Genomic DNA, 17,940 nt, shown 5'->3' with positions numbered 1-17,940 from the left:
TTTTATTAGAACATTTATGCAAATTAATTGAGAAAGAAAGGAAATCTCTTGAAGAAAATATATCAAGGGACTGACAACCACCAAGGTTATCCTGTCTCCACATTTGTATTTCTAAATTATACATCAGCTTGAATTATTTGTATCTCATGTGTGAGAAATTTGGGAGGTTTCATTGTAATGAATATTTAAATGGACATAAATAGAAATGTGTTTTTATGGCATTATAAATGGGGCTCGTATTTTTTCTACAATGAAATTGTGAGAGTAATATCTTTGTACTGAAATTTTTATTTTATTTTATGTATGTCTACAAATCTTTTCAGCTTGGAAAAATGGGTGTGTTTATCACCTGTGGAAAGGTTAATTTCAACTTTCAGGTCTGATCTGGTTGCTTAATTTATAATAAACAAAACTAATTACAGTTATGAAGCTGCTTCTGCTTCTTATTTGAAATAAAAGAGACAATACAAGTGATTAAGCAACCTTGAAAAGGCAGGGAAAATTGTTATTGTAGTCAGTAATTTTTTTATGACTCCTCCCTTACTTGTATAGTGAAGACTCATCAGAGTGATGGATCTAAATTATCTACTTCATTGTTTCTCAACCTCAGCAACTTTAAGCTGTGTGGACTTCTGTTCAGAATTCCCAGCCAGCATGCCTAGTATGCACACAGTTTGAAGTTGCTTAAGGTTGAGAAACTTGTTGAATAATCTATTGCTCAGAGTCCTTGCCAACATTCCCAAGACTCAAATTGGGAATCAAGGGTTTTTCCTGATATCTCACTTCCTTTCTTCTCTATCTTATTCATACAATTTAAGTGACTATTTTACTAATAAATTGCAAAATAAGTAGTATAAACTGTTCCAGGGTTATTACTGCTTCTGAATTCCACATCACAAATGTAGCCTTGATCTAACTGTGCACCAGAGTGTCAGAGGTTCCTTTTGAAATCAATCAACTAGATCAATTAGGTCCTTTCTCCCTGAGGTGCTGAAAATCTACAGGGAACTCCAAGCTAACAAGACTTATCTGGCCGCAATAACAGATTAATAGTATCCAGTTCACATCATCCTTGTCCTCAGATAAAAATAAGGTCTCCCTTTTGGTGTGTTAAATAACTGGGTCAGGCCCAGGATTGCCAGAGAAGCCATGAATTCCCGAGCCACCTTCTGCTCAGAGGAAGCAATTAAAATATATCCGTATGATCAGTCTGGGAATATCCCCTGTCAATGCAGAGCATTGATTGGGTAGGAAAGCTGCTTTGTAGAAGGGAGGCTTGTACAATAGTGACAGATACCTATAGTTTTATATTAACTCTCTGAAATATGAAATAGTACACAGTGTGATGGGAAAGACCTTGAGAGATGGATGAAGAGATGCTGCCTAGGACATGGTTAGAGCCTAGCCTGCAGCTGGAGACTGGGCAGAGCAAAAGGCTCAAAAGAGACCCTCCCTAGCTTCTCAGGCTGTAAAAGAGACTACAGAGATTTGTACTTTCAGACTTGCAAGTTTCTATTAATGTAGCCGTACAATAAAGTAGAACTAGCTCATCCAGTCATATTTCCTGTGTAATCTACCTGGGGAGACTGACATATAGGCACTTCCAAATTTTTGTGTAAATATGTATGTGAAAAGAATTAACATTGCAAATAATATTGCCCAGAAGTTATATAATTATTTAGGTACAGAAAGAATCTCTGAACAATAAGGGAGGAATGAAACAGTTACCAAAAGCCAATTGGATTTTCCTATCATACCATACGGTTCCTAGAACATAACTGTTATTGAATTTTTATTTCCCATTCCCCACTTTATTTTGTTTTATGTGCTCTCATAGAGAAGGCAAAAAGTCTTTAATGCTGGTGCATATTTTTCAGATAAATCAAAATGTTGAGAACCAGAGAGGCCGCTTACGAGATGACATCAAAGAATATAAATTCCGGGAATCTCGCTTGCTGCAAGATTACACTGAACTTGAGGAAGAAAACATCTGCCTTCAGAAACAAGTGTCTATTCTGAAACAGAATCAAGTGAGTATTGTCAAATTATTATCTGGGCTGTGTCAGCGTTCCAAGTAATGCACCTATTTAGACAGAACTCCAAAGAAAGTCGATTCCTCAAATAATAGTTTTATTGGATTCATCATATTGTCACAAGTGGTGAAAACCAACTCTGAAAGTTCCAGTGGTTTTCACCTAATTAAAAGTAAAAGCTTCTCCCTTTCTCCAAGTCATTAGTCACATTGTCCAATAGAGGTGCTGGCCGGTTGCTTGGTTACTCCACTCCTCCTCTCCAGCCACCTGTTGGAATTACCTTGGTTCCCACAGGAAAATATTTTGCTTTGACGGCAAAACCCCAGCTATATTCTCTCCTCCCTGTCTCCTCTCCAGGATTGTGGCAACCCTGATGCCTCAAAGATGGCCTCAGCCAGGTTTGCTTCAGGGTTGACAGCATGGTTGTGTATGAGGGAAGCATGTAGCTATTATCCAGCACCTCAGATTTTAATCCTCAAAATTTCCTAGCTTTGATGCTGGGAGGAAAATGGTAAATAATAGCAGTGCACAGATATTATTGCATTGCCAGATATTTCCCTTGGTATCCACCAGGCCCTTTTAGTGAAGAAGTAGTTGGAAAAGCAGCAGCTGGCTTGGTAGTAGAAGGCATCCTAGGGGGCTATCTCGCCGTATTTTTCTGCAGTTGTAATTATTTAGGAAATAGGCAACCATGTATCAGTGTGGCCATCACAAGCTTTCAAAATTTCAAAAGTGTCACAGTTTTAAAATAAAGTGGCCCCACACTATAAAGCTTTATATGTTTTCACCTGCCTTTTGATTGCTTTTTTGCAATACATAGAACATAGAATAAAAGAATTGGAATCCAACCCCCTGCTCCAGCAGGAAGAGACCCTATATCAGTGCTGGTGAACCTTTTCGGCACCAAGTGCCAAAACGGGAGTGGGCACGTGAGGGAATGCTGGAAACCAGAAGAGCTGTTCCCTGGTGTGTTTGTGCGCGCCGGGAAGCTGAACTTCCAGTTTCCAGCATGCACATGTGTGCCAGTCACTTAATCTTCCTGTTTCTGACGCACATTCATGTGCGAAGACCAACTGGCTGGTGCACATGCCAGAAACTGGAAGCTCAGCTCCCCGGTGTGCACATTCATGCCAGGGAGCTGTTCTTCCAGTTTCCGGTGCGCACGAAGACCAGCTGGCTAGTGTGCCAGAACCAGAAAGAGCAATGGGCTACAGCTGGCATGCCCGGAAGAGATGGCTCTGCGTGCCACTTCCGGCATGTGTGCCATAGGTTTGCCATCACGGCCCTATATCATTTCAGACAAATAGTTGTCCACAATAGAAAGTACACAACAAAAGGAATGCCTTGTTCCCAAAGGCTTAGGACACAATTGGTTAGATCAACACCTTCTAGAGAAGGCAGTGGGGTGGGGTGGATAGCTTGCAGGTGCAGATTGGAAAATCCAAATCTTAAAGATATTATTAGGAAAGAGACTATTTCCCCACTTGTACACAGAAGAGAGCCAACAGGAGAAAGTGTGTGTGTGTGCGCGCGCGCACGCACACACATCTATGCATACACAAAAACTTGAGGAAAGAAACAATTAGTCAGGGAGACAAAAAGGAACACACAAGCAACAGTAACATATTGGGTGGAAAAGACATTGTTTCAATCTGTTTCAGTAAAACTAACAATGAGCTTTCATCAAACTAGACATACTGGGTTCTCAGCTTTGCGTCCTAAAAACTTACAACTTTGTTGTGGCATATGTTTATGACCCAGTATCAAATTCATTAAGCACAATGATGTATTACAAGGGTCTCTAGGATGTGTATTGTGTATTAGGTTCATGTAAGTTTTGTTCTTTGTGTAATTTGCAGGATTTATTGAAATGAATAGAAACTGACCTGAAATTTCATATTATCTGTTTTTCAAAAGTGACATGTATTATACCATACTATAAAACTATATTATATAAAATAATTCAGAGAAAAACCCATAGGTAAGGGAGAACAAATTTTAATTAAGTGCACAAATTTATAATAACTTGTTGGTGTTGGTATTAGGAAGGTAAAAGTGAGGAAGCATCACAAAAAGAGTTTGAAGCTCTACCCCATCCTTCCATTTCTTCCTTGATTTTTTTGTAGAGCTTTTACTACTTTAAGGGGAACATTTTAACATTCCTTCTTTCATGCTTGCTATCAGGTATTTTAGTGACATCTTTTCTGTAACAGGTGGAATTTGAAGGGCTGAAGCATGAAATCAAAAGACTAGAAGAGGTTACAGAATTCCTGAACAGTCAGTTAGAAGATGCCATAAGATTAAAAGAGATATCTGAACGCCAGCTTGAAGAAGCCTTAGAGACCCTGAAGACAGAACGTGAACAGAAGAATAATCTTCGGAAAGAATTATCTCATTATATGAATATCAATGACTCCATGTATACCAGCCATTTGAACATCTCTTTGGACGGACTGAAGTTTAGCGATGAAACCACTGAGCCCAATAATGATGAGATTGTGAATGGCTTTGAACCAAATTGCCTGAGTAAAATCAACAATGGCAATAATAAAGCATCAACACCCAAAAAATCCGACAGCTTCCCTCCAGCCCCTAGTTTGGTGAATGATCTTCTGAGTGAGCTAAATATATCTGAAATCCAAAAATTGAAACAACAACTAATGCAAGTAAGTCTGTGTTATATATATTCCTTAAATATGTGTATATCAATTTCCTAAAATTAAGCTTTTCCAAAAATATGTACTGGTTAGAGATTCTGTTTCATTACATGAGGTTCCTGAAATGAACTGTAGTGTTTAAGTTTGATATATCTTTGATATAGGCTCTATTTGAAATGGCAAATAGAATAACCTGAGTTCAAAAAAGTTTGGAACATTGTAGGTTTTATTCCTTTATACACTGTTTAGGAAAATAATGCTTTCAGTTACCATAAAGTAGAAATCTATTGACATTTGAAGTCCCATTGATTACAAATTTTACTTGGACAGCCCTGATTTTTAATTTTGTAAAATTCTTGCATCACACTTGTAATTTTTGATGGTGATATCAAGATTAATTTAAATAATTTATATGTATTAGCTGTAATCTCATGAGATGGGTAAATATTCCATTTTTTTTCATAGAAATTACCCAAGTTTTAAAGTTTTATTTTAGTTTTGTAACAAAGGGGGAAATTTTTTAAGAGTTAAAGGTAGAAATATATTAATTAAAAATCCAAAACCTGGATGCCCATGAGACCACATAAAATTTTATAATGTTGACTACATTTTTAAACATTGCTGTATACTGTACAGTGTTGGGGCATTTTAAATAGTTTACTAAAATACGACCATTCACAATAGATAGCTTTTCTAGATTAGTTAAAGTATCGTTTTAAAGAGTAAAATATTTCATGTAAATTCCAAGTGATTATTTTGTTGGAAGAAAAAGCTATTTCATTTTATATATATATTTGTCCCAGGAAAAAATACGAATGAACATTACAAAAATATATCTTTACCATAATGGATAGTAGAATTTTCTTTGATCATCAATTAAACTGATGTGGATTAGCTTTACTTATATAATGATTATATAATATTCAAGTAGTCCTCACTTAATGGCCATAATTGGGACTAGCAACTCCTTTGATAACTGTTGCAGTCGTAAGCAAGGCATCATATAACCATGATGGACTTACATCCTCACTTTTGATGCTGTTATTAAGCAAATCACCTGTGGTCATTAAGAGAGACATCACATGACTACAACTTTTTGTCTTCATTAAATCTGCTTTTTGGAAACTGGCTATACAGCTCACAAATGGTGATCACGTGACTACAGGGATATTATAGTGTCATAAATGCAATTTACAATTACCAGTTACAAAGTTATATTTTCAATGCTGTCATAACTTCAGACAGTTGCTAAAGAGGGAAATCATTAAGCAAGGATGACCTGTTACATTTTCTGTATAATAAAGAGAAATTTAAGAAGTTGTTAAATATTGATATTTATGTATTTGTTTATATTTCATGTTTCTAAACTGCCCATCTCCTCATAGAGGAGCATTGGGTGTTTTATAAATTATTATAATTTTCAGTATTACAACATATTATTTCCATTTAGCATAGTTATCTAAACTTCACTGTTATATCATTAGAGCCACCAAAAGAACTTGAGGTTGCAATTTATTTGTGTGATCAATGATCAAGTCTAAATTCTTATACTGAGCTGTATTCTTTATTGAGGCAGAGTTATAGCAATCCATCATGAATAACAAATACAGTATGTCTACCTATGAGAATTAAACTATGTTGTGTAATATATTTATCCTTAACATCTGAATGCATTTTTAGTCCCAGTACTATAGATGCCTATAATTTGGTACATATTTCATTGTAAAACACAAAGAACAGAGAATGAATTGTACAAAGTAAGACTATAAGTTAACGATTCCAAACTCTGAAAATAATAGCTTAAACAATTTAGATTCAATAATATTTTAATAATATTCCTTGTGATATTTAGCTGTAAAGTCCAGGTGCCAAATTTAGATTTTTCACTTATGTGAGGCTCCTTTATAGGAACAGATATGAGTTCAGAGAATAATAGCTATTTTTCATTATAGGTTGAGAGGGAAAAAATGAATCTGTTATCTACGCTCCAAGAATCACAAAAACAACTAGAGAACACCCGGGGTGCACTTTCTGAACAGCATGAGAAAGTTGGCAGGCTCACCGAAAACCTCAATGCCATGAAAAAACTCCAGGTCAGCAAGGAACGTCAGTCTGCTCTTGACAATGAGAAAGAACGAGATAGCCATGAAGAAGGAGATTATTATGAGGTCGATATCAATGGCCCAGAGATCCTGGAATGCAAGTATAAAGTAGCTATGGCAGAAATCAGTGACTTGAAAGAGGAACTTAAAGCTCTAAAGGCTAAATATGAGGAATGTGAATCCAAATACGAAGAGGATAAAAGCAGGTACGAGACAGAAAATCAAGCCCTGACGGAAAAGATCACTTCTTTGGACAAATCTAGTAGACAAGATAGGGAGCAGGTTATCAGACTGGAGAAGGAACTCAGGAAAGTCACTGATGTTGCTGGGGAAACCCAGGGCAGCCTTAGTGTAGCCCAAGATGAACTGGTCACCTTCAGTGAGGAATTAGCCAACTTGTATCACCATGTATGTATGTGCAACAATGAAACCCCAAACAGAGTGATGCTAGATTACTACAAACAGGGCAAAGGAGGACATACTAGTCCAGAGGTCAAAGGCCACAGATCACCAATCCTGCTTTCTAAAGGTTTATTGTCGATAGACTTAGGAAAACCAGAAACCGGGAGTGGTGAAAGCAGTCCTTCACCAGTTTCATCCCTCCCTTCACCAGTATCTGAAGTATCCCGGAAGGAACCTATGAATGTTTACAACCTGATTGCCATAATCCGTGATCAGATCAAGCATTTGCAAGCAGCAGTAGATAGAACAACTGAACTGTCACGACAGCGGGTGACTACCCAGGAACTTGGGCCAGTAGTGGACAAAGATAAAGAGGCACTTATGGAAGAAATTCTGAAGCTGAAGTCTTTGCTAAGCACCAAGAGAGAACAGATTGCAACACTGAGGACTGTACTAAAGGCCAACAAACAGGTGAGATTTAAAGTACACAGAGAAAGGATTCAAACACAAACACACACACACATCCAGAAATGTAATTACAGTAGCTTACTCATTGCTCTTTTTGTAAGAATCAATTGCTATTTTATCCCCCAGATAATTGTCAGCTCTTAATATAATTGACATTACATTACACAGAATGTGGCTCAATATGGTATCATAGAAACATATTCCCAGAAGGTCTATCATCCTCCCTGTTGGAAGAAAGGTTCTTCTATAATCAATTCTTCTTAATTCTTACGACTTTTGGGTCAGTCTCTCTGCATAGCTACATTTTTATTGTATTTTGCTAGTCTGAATGAAATAAACAAATCTATCACAAAGCTACTTTTGGATTATTATGTATGCCTAAATTGATCCATCTAAATTGAAAGTAACAAACTAGAAAACATGCAGAGAAGGGCAAATCTCTTTTGACAAATAGTAATTAAAGAAAAAGTTACTAAGGATAAGGCAACACCAAAATATATAAATTTATGTATAATGAGGGTAAAGTGGTTATAAATAAACATCCCCCCCATTTTGGGGGGCAACCTACATAGCTTAATCATTGCTTAGATGGCTTTAAGGCAAAATTAGACATTTCATAAAGGATAGATTTATCAGTGAGTAGTCTGAGTAACAATAAGAACAGCATGTCACTGAATAGAAGTTGTCAGAAAAGAAATAAAGAATATTGGTTTGTGTGCTTCTTGAAGACATTTTGTTATTATTGTTTATAAAGTAGGAAATTAAGAAAGCTTCACAGTATCAGGATTCATTTCTCTTTCCTTGTTCCTTAATCCCATCAGTGTAGGTGGTAGAAGCAGCAATGTTGGAAGGAATAGGCTGGTGAAAATCAAAGCGGTAAGATGGTGGAAGAAGCATTACAACAGAAATCTTTTTGTTTGTGCTGTGTTTTTTTGACACTTCCATTGCAGACGTCATTGGGAAGAAGGACTTGGGTAAAATGTTACTATTAAAAGGCTATTCCCCAATGAACTCCTATCAGAAACAATTTGTTTCTTTCTTAGATTTACATATCAAAAGTCTTCAGAAATAACAAATTGTATTTTAATTGTTCATTGGATTAATTGCCTGTATTATCAAGTCTTTGTCTGGGTGTGTGAATACATTAACATCCTCTTTATTTGACTGGCTTATAAAAGCTTATAATAATTGTGAATCTTTTCTTTTGTTTATTTTGGGAAACAACCAGACAGCAGAAGTTGCCCTTGCAAACTTGAAAAGCAAATATGAAAATGAAAAGGCAATGGTTACAGAAACAATGATGAAGCTGCGCAATGAACTGAAAGCTTTAAAAGAAGACGCTGCTACTTTCTCTTCTCTGAGGGCCATGTTTGCTACCAGGTAAAGTTTAGCAAAAGACGGTTATAGCAAATAAAATTGTTTTGTACATTTATAGCAGTCATCTTAAAAGTAGACAATGGCTGAGGACAAGCATCGTTATGAAAAATATTTGCTAACTGCTATGAGAAATGAATGGTTACTGGGCTGGAAGGCATAATGAAGGAGCTTATTGCCAAGAAGGATTGGACAAACACTGATGAGTGGAATAATATTGAATGTTATTAGATAAAATTTGATATCGTATATGTCTAAATCACATAATTTTTAAAAAATCACATGGGAGAAAAGTTGCTGAGTGAATTAGGTTTTCCTCACCATTATTGGAACCTTTTCAATAAAACAGTGGCATTCTCTTGAGATAGTTCACAGCTTGTCATCTGGATCAAGTTATTAATGGGTGGCATTTGAATAAAAGGTTGAGTAGTTATTCAAGAAAGGACAATAATAGAATACTAAAAATCATAGCCTTGAATGAAAGGGAGACTGTCAAAAACCTTTTAAATGTGAATTGTTATTCACGCCTATGCTAAGCAAATTTACCTAATTCATGCGGGCATAGTACCTGTGTTTGTACATCATACTACAGTAAATACAGGTTGTCCTTGACTTATGACCACAATTGAGCCTACATAAGTTTTTGTGGTTATTAAGCAAGTCATCCCCATGATTGCCTCACTCAATGTTTACAATCCCAGCTCTGCTTTTCCACTGCAATTGTTAAGTGACCACACTGGAGTATCTTGGGTTGGGAGAGGCCTGGGTACCCCAGTGCCCATTAGCATACACCTTCTCTCTACCCTACCACTCCTAGTAAGTTTGGGCATTCTGCCTGCCCAAACACAGAGGTCTACTTGTACTTTCTATGCAGCTGCTGACAAGTACACCCAGCCTATGTGAGAGACAGCTACTATAGAAAGCTAGACAATGTGATGTTTCCAAAGGTGGAAACAGCCTTGGAACATTGCAAGGGCTGGTGCCCATCTCACAACGTTTCTAAGGGCTCTTCCTAGCTTCTAGCTTTAAAAAAATACATATATAAATAAAACAGTTGTAATTTAGCTAAGACCTATTTCAGGGTGAAGTTCATTTTCAGAGCTTGTGGGTTGGTTTCCGAACATTTCATTATCAGGCTAGGTAACATCTTCAGTGGAGTTTAGAGGATATCAGTGTCAGTGTTGTTCTGTTTATAAGGGCTTCGTGTGGTAATAAATAAGATCTATTTCTTATTTAATAATTAAAAGGTATAGTTTGATTTTTATATGGAAAATCAGGATTCCTTGTCTAGATGGCAAGTCGTTGCCACACTAATACAATACAGTGCAATAGAGTAACACCATTTAGTTAATAACCCTTTGCGTGTTCATTCCCCTTTAAGCAGCATAGCCACTGAATCTGGTTTTCAAGAGGTTCTCTGGAGTTTGAGAGCACCAACATTGCACCTCTCTATAACACTCTACAGCCCGCACGTGTGAATAGACTATTCTTATGAGTTATAAATGCATTTAAAAGGCATACCTGAATCAGTTCTTGTAGGCTAGCACTTGAAGGCTTTACTCTTAAAAGTGCACTTTCGTTGCAGGTGTGATGAATATGTCACTCAGCTGGATGAAATGCAACGCCAGCTTGCTGCAGCTGAAGATGAAAAGAAGACCCTCAACTCCTTGCTTCGCATGGCGATTCAGCAAAAGCTGGCCCTGACCCAGCGCCTTGAACATCTTGAGTTGGATCATGAGCAGTCCAAAAGGGTGCGCACAAAATCTGCATCCAAAGCCAAGAGTAGTAACCCCAGTGTAAGTCACATCCGATCATGTGGAGACAAATCGGAAGGCTCTGTGCTTAATAACCAAGTTTTTTGCAGTGATAAGTATAAGATCTATTGTGATTAAAGAAGAAATTAGGAAGCCATAAACACACGTCTGATGTTTGTGCTTTTGAATGTCAGCATTAATCCCCACTAAATTAATATTGCAGTGATGAGTGGATTTATATTAGTATGTTGTTAAACCATGTAATACAAGGTGTATTATAATGGTCTTAACTTGTAACTGAGTCACAAGCATGGGTGGGGGAAAGACTGAAGAAGTTTATGGTGGAAGAGTATTTAATGTTTCCACAGTGAATGGCTTTGGTTTTGTGGATTATGGGTAAGTGCTAAAGGAGCATATCAGGTACAGTCTACACGCTGTTACTAACTGTAGCTTGTCTAGCACAAATGGGATGCTTTCCCCAGAATTGTAAGTTTGTTTCCAGGGATGGAGACAGCAAAACTGTCTCCTTGGTTAGTAGTTTTGCGAAGTGATGGTATCCAGCTTCTAAAATCAGAAGTACAATGGGAAGATGATTAAATCTGCTGCAGCGCTTAATTGCTGTCATTATCATTATCTAAAAATTCAAAATCTTTTCTCTAAATTTAAAATATGAATGCAAACTATGGGAAAGAAGGCAAACTTCTCAAACCTTTATTTTCTAGCCCTGCTTGGCTTCTTGGGCTTAAGCTATTAAAAAATTGCACATTAAAAAAAATATGCAATGTAATATTGCCTGTTTGGGAGGAGAATTTAATGGTTAAGGAAAGCAAAACTAGAATGCTACATCACAGCAGGTGTGATGTACGAAGAGTATACTGTATTACAGCGATAAAATACAGTTTCTGGCAATTAATATGCTAGGAGGAATGGTGAATTACACATTGGACATTATCTAGTATTAAGCTTATTTAATTTTCCTTGATTTTAGTGGGACAATTGCAGAATTGTTTTCTGCTGCAATCAAAGAGATTACATAATGCTTAGAGGCTGTCCATTATTATTACTATCCATGCGTATAGAATGAATAGGAGTATGTTCTAGTATTGTCAAATTGCAATGCAGTTTCTCCTTAACTGTCAGTATTAGAGCTTTATAGAATAGTATTAATAAGCTCTAAGTTTTGTTTAAATAAAACAAAATTGTGTTTCTTATGCAACCACACACTTCACAGGGCTCTACATTCTAGGCACTGGAACTAAATAATTAGTTTATTCTTGGTTATGCCTAATTGTGAGGTAGCTTAGCATAGATGTATTCATTGAATAAAAATACTTTGTCAAACTTTTAAGGGGCCTTTTCAGCCACTTAATTTCAATACACTAGATTTTTTTTAAAAAAGTGTACTTCATAAATGGTGCCTAAAGAAGGGGGAATGACACAAGTGGGGAAAATTATGTTTTTTAAAAAATTGTAAATTCAAGGAGCACAAAAAGGCACACTTAAAATAAAAACAAAATAATTCAGAAGTGCCTAGCCTCAAACATTATTTTAATGTAAAGCCCTGTTCATATTATACTCTTTTCAAATAACTTTGTGTGCTTAGAATATTACAAAGACGTAATGCAGGGCTGTGCAGCTGTGTCTGCTAATGTAGAAATATCTCTTTCCTTCCTTCCTCTTCCCCCTTCGAGCCATGCTAATAATAATCTTGGTGTTGTATTGCCTCATCTTACATTACTATCTCTTTTTAGATGATCTGCAGCTTCCTTTCTATGTAGCACTGCTCTGCCTATGAAGTAGTTGGGAGATATAGCAATGTTACTGTAAAATAATAAAGAGAGGGCTTTCCTAGTAAAAGGAAGACAAAAATTGCTTACATCTTTCTTGAAATTGGGAAGAAAACTGAACATATTTGCAACATGGGTTGTAAAGAAAAATTCTTTAGTGAAGAATATATAAATTAGAAGGTGAAATTAGTTCTGCTGAATTCAAACTAATTGCGAATTATTGACCAATTGGCAAATATACAGCGTTAGAATGGTAGGCCCTACATGCCTCACTTTATTATTGCTTTTGCAGGAAACACTCTATCCTCCTGAATTTGAGCTTTAATGTAGCTATTGCCAGGTTTTGATATTTTTAGAATGCCTTTAACAGTGGTCCACCCTGCTTTTCTCCTTTAATGCTCAATAATCCAGAAGGCCTTTTAAAGCTCTGTTCCCCTTCCTGCAAAACCCCTGCATTGATAATAAATACTAAGCTATTTTGCTCCATTAGAAGCAGCAACCTTTTGCTTCCAGGTTAAGAGGGATCTATGAAATACAGTTTTCAAGCATCTTCTTTTCTTGGGTTTAGGATGAGGGAATTTTAAGAAATTGATTGCATTGGTAAAAATTCAGGTAAATTCACATTAAATTGGAAGATTTAAGGGTTCTGGAATTGCAACTGTGCATCTGGTTGCATTGTTTAGTGTATCATATTTATAATTTTCAATAGGCTTGCTAATTGTTTACATTGTTGTCACTGCTATTTTTGTTAATCTTCAATCTTCTGAGCCCTTGAACCATTCTACGTCTTCATAACTCACAGTAACTGCTTAGAGCAGTGCTTCCCAAGCTTCATTACTCAAAAGGGCTTATCAGAAAGTCCTTTGGACCTAGTGTAGGTAATACAGTTTAATTTGAATATCCCTGTTATGATTGGATAATGGGTTTGTGTCACTACCCAAAGAAAAAATATTCTTAGCCAACTTTGGGTAATTTATCCAAGTTTGGGAAGCACTGTTTAGAGAATGGCAGCCCAGCTGCATATTTGTTTAGTTTTATATTCAATTTAAAAAACAGACTTTGGGGGGGAAAACACTGATTTGCTCTTATGTCTAAGCTTTGAGAGGGGCTTGTACTTACTTGGTTTAATTTTTTCAAAATTAACTTGATGCATCCAATGTTTCCTTTTGCTTCTATTGGGTTGGAATACAACGTGGAAAACTTACTAAGCCATCACCTACCTCTGGAAGTGGGACTTCTCTTCTGAGTGATTTTACTGCTCACTGTATTGGCTGGCATGATATACTGACCTGCATGTTTTGTGAAGAATCAGCAGCTTCACTGATCAATTCTCTTGTGAATTTGCCATTGTTTATTTACGCTTGAGCAACTTGGCTTCAGGAGTTGTAAGGAACTTTTCTTCCTGCACAGCTTTGGCTAACAGGTGACACATTAAAATATTAACTTCGGTGTTTGAAAAAGCACCCATAAGCTATATTGGCTTTTAAAAGACTAACACATGCATCTCAACTAATTAATGTGTTATAGATGTCCTGCAGCACATTCTTGTCTATATCTTTTATATGTTTCCTTTTTTAAACTAGACTATGAAATAAAAAAAAATTCTAATGTTTTTGCTTTTTTCTTTCTTTTTTTTTTTTACTTTCCACCATCCAGCTATAGAGTAGTTCCTGGAAAAGGCCATTTCAACAATACAACTTCATATCTTAGCCTGTGTCGTTATGCTTAGAAGTGATGGTTGCCTGTTGCACAAAGAATGGAAACTACTCTTAATGAATTCTCTACCCACCCACCCACCCTCCCCATCTCCCACGCAAAATATGTTCTTTTCAATATGCAACCTGTGTTCTCATTTAGCCTTTTTACTTTTATTTTATTTTGGCATGTTATGTCTGGAAACAAACAAAAATAAAGCTTTATCTTTGAAGTGCTGCTGCAGGAAGAAAACTTACAAATGCTGAAGAAAAATACTTCATAATGTAATAATTGCCATGGTAGCTTACTATGCTCATAAGAAATATTCAAACGGTGTTGTTTTTTTTAATTTCATTATAGAACTTTCTTTTTAAAAAAAAAAAAAAAAGCAGTTGATTGTTTAAACATGTGCACTTTTACTATTTTGATATTTACTTTAATATCTTTTTATTCTTTTTTTGTAGAAGAGTTTATATTAATGGGAAAAAAAATCTAGTGACTTACGCTAATAGTCTGTCTATTTGGAGCTTCTGCTTGATCTTTCCTCATCCATTTGTGGCAGAGTTTTATACTATATTGTATTGTTCTACCCTGTATTTAGAAAGGAGCTTCAATACAAACTAGGACTTCTGCTAAACGATCTACTTGCTGTATATCAGCATCTTTTTTTTTCTTTTTTAATATAAAATATTAAGCTTTATATGTTTTTCAATTACTGATTTTTAACTGCCATGTTAATTGAGAAATCCAGGGTATTCAAATTCTGGGGTTTTTTCATATTGTATTATTATTCTTAGGAATAGTTCAATGTAACAAGAAGAAAACTTGACTTTGCTCTGGTGAAAACAGTTATAGGCACTTGAAAATAAATATTAGTGTTACCTATAAATTCCAGACTGTCTGGGTTTTAGGAAAACCTTATGGTGTATGATTGGTTAGCAGAATTTTATACAACAATATCACTTAAATTCCAAATTGGAATTGTTTTTGTTACTACTTTGTTTTATTGTGCCAAATTGTGTTACATTTTAGAAAGATAATGTCTGAAGTTGTGACTGCTAGGGTTTTCAACTTCAGCACCTTTTTTCCCCATTTAATTATTGCCAGTAGTGCCTTTCATAATTTTCAAGGGAGACCCCTAAGCTAGCTTAGTCCGTCCAAGAAATAAAGAACCATGGTTTTGAAAGCTAGTTATCAAGTGGAGCAATAAGGGCAACATAACCTCCCCTTCGCACATTTATTAATGAGTAGACCTACTGTAGAGTAGATCTACTACATATGCTCAAATTGTAAAAAATTCTGTTAGTCAATGATACTTCATCATGCAAATTCAGGGGTATAGAAGAAAAAAAAGTAAACAAAACACAAATATACTTTGCAAACCAAAAGTAATATTATTGAACAAAAAGAAGCAAGGTATATTAATCCATTTGTGGTTGCAGTACAGAGGATGTTTTGGGAGTTCTGGTAGCTTTGTGTGGTGATGGATCCAGTTAACCATAGTATTATTTGCAAATGTGAAGAAGAAAAGCAAGATATTTAATATTTTTCTCTTGCATGTTTTATCTAATTCATTTGTGATTTCAGGAAACAGAAACTGAGATGTGCATCAACAAGTTGTCCCTGCAGTGCTATTTGTTGAGGCTAACTTTGAATAATTAAATTGGGTAACCTTGCAAGGAGCAGAAATCTGTTTTTCTTTTTATATAAAATAATTTTTAAAAGAATTGAAATTATAATCATGTCATGGGAAAAAGCTTTCTGTTTGCTGAAAAAATGTTCTAGAAGGTGGGGACTTAAGTTTTCATCCTTTTGGTTACAGTATTGACTTATAAGTGGTATGATTACATTTAAAATTACATCTCTGTGTGGGTATTTATTTGAATGTCAAAGTACTGTATTATGTTTTTATGTGCATTTCCTTAGTGGTGGATTGGTCTCCATTTTATTGTCATGTGCATGAACTCTTGCCAAGTAACCTTTACACAGACCTGCAGCAAAGAACTTAATGGAAATTCTTAAAAGAAAAATGTGGAAATTAAGGAACAACTCTGGTGTCATTTTGATAATTTTAGGAGGTCTAGAGGGCAATGTTAATTCCCAAAAAGAGTGCATGTTGGATAGGAAATCAATCTATCTGTGTAAAGGTAGTCGCATTGGCAATATCAATAAAGGAGAAGGAAGAAATTCTGGCTATTTTCTTTTTTTAATTATATCACTTTGTTGAAGAACATGCTAATTTATAAAGTATGTTCCATTCTTTATATATTACAAGAATCTTCATATGTTACGAGAAAGATGCAGATGGACAGATCTGAAAAGAAATATTTTACTGAAATCAAGAAAAATTGCAAGTTTGTTTATCTTTGGATGAATTTGTATTCTGTGTTTTTTAAATAGAGCCTAAAGAAGAGAAAAATAGGGAAGATGTTATAATCTAATAATAACTGGTACAAAGTCTTTAGTCATAAGGGCTCTTGAAACTGTGTCCCAATGCTGTCTGATATTTTAACCACTACAGTTTATTGGCTGAAATAGAAATTTGAAGTGAATTTTGACAGCTGCAAAATTCAGTAACAAATACTACTATGTTTACTATGTTTTTAAATAAGAGAAATAAGACTAACATATAAAGCAGTTATAAAATTTCTATGTATGTTTGTTTGCTCTTTGAACAACTATGACAATATTTTATATGGACATATCAAATGCAGAATTCAGGGAAATTAACAAAATTTAAATTAATAAAATCACAAATTGAGTATCATATAAGGTATGACATCCAAGGGGAAAAGATCTAAAAACTTCATACATTCAACACAAACAGAAAACAGGCTGCATCACAGAGGCTCCACCTTCTCAAATATCTTCTGTAAAGATTGATGGATGGATAATACAGCAGAACTTGTTTTCTTGGTGTCCCCATTTTTAAAGTAGATATTGTATATTAGATTTGGTTCTTACAAAACAGGTAAGTTCTAAAAACAGATTCCGACCTTACTGTTTCTAAACATGGCTGAAATGCTAATGAGAGTTTATCTTAATAAGAATCTTGGTGTGGATCCATATTTAATTGTGTTTAGCGTAAATTAAATAAAATCAATGAAATGTAAATGAGTCTACTGAAAGTCTGACTAAATCTTGTTTCTGTCAGGCCCGCATATCACACTAAGCTATGATTCAGTTTCCTGCACAACTCTAAGCTTTGAAGTATGGTTTTCAAGTCACAGTTGTTGGGTTCTTTATACCAAAACCAGAACTACACTATAGTGGATGTGTATAGAAATACATAGTGAGGAACACACGTATTCTATAAAGATTAGCCACAGGTTCATGGGATCTTCATAAACAAGACCTGAGAACAACATTTTCTCTGTTGCAGTTCTTAGGACCTGGCAGTCACAATCATGCTGCTCCTGATAATGGATATTGCATATAGCCATTGACATGATATGTGCCATCAAGTTATTGTCAGTTTTTAATGTTTCTAGGTGTCAGCATTCCAAATATCATCCAAAATTAAATCAGAGTCCAAGGCAGAACTTTCCTCAAATGTCCAATTTATTAAGAGAGACATGTTGGCACATCTGTGGAAACCCGAATCTGAAAACTTCCTGGGGTTTCCATCCAGTTGAAAGTTCATCGTCTTGCTCCCACACCCATAAGTC

At 35.6% G+C, this 17,940-nt stretch overlaps 1 protein-coding gene across 2 annotated transcripts in view; it reads left to right on the top strand.

Annotated features, from left to right (window-relative positions):
• Window positions 1-17,281, top strand: part of BICD2 (BICD cargo adaptor 2) — an 83,019-nt gene extending 65,738 nt beyond the window's left edge. Inside the window, exons 3-8 of one of the 2 annotated variants that reach the window (XM_032211060.1) lie at window positions 1,878-2,030; window positions 4,247-4,699; window positions 6,643-7,665; window positions 8,891-9,042; window positions 10,622-10,832; window positions 14,234-17,273. In XM_032211060.1, the coding sequence (XP_032066951.1) occupies window positions 1,878-2,030; window positions 4,247-4,699; window positions 6,643-7,665; window positions 8,891-9,042; window positions 10,622-10,832; window positions 14,234-14,239 (1,998 nt within the window). In that variant the 3' untranslated portion in view covers window positions 14,240-17,273. Of the gene's footprint in view, window positions 1-1,877; window positions 2,031-4,246; window positions 4,700-6,642; window positions 7,666-8,890; window positions 9,043-10,621 lie in introns of both variants that reach the window. The other variant, XM_032211059.1, reaches the window with a different exon arrangement.
• Window positions 17,282-17,940: the final 659 nt, after the last annotated feature.

The sequence above is a fragment of the Thamnophis elegans genome, chromosome 2 (genome assembly GCF_009769535.1).
Source record: "Thamnophis elegans isolate rThaEle1 chromosome 2, rThaEle1.pri, whole genome shotgun sequence".
Classification (NCBI taxonomy): domain Eukaryota; kingdom Metazoa; phylum Chordata; class Lepidosauria; order Squamata; family Colubridae; genus Thamnophis; species Thamnophis elegans.
Note: the sequence above shows the minus strand (reverse complement) of the source record. Positions and strands in the feature narration are given on the sequence as shown.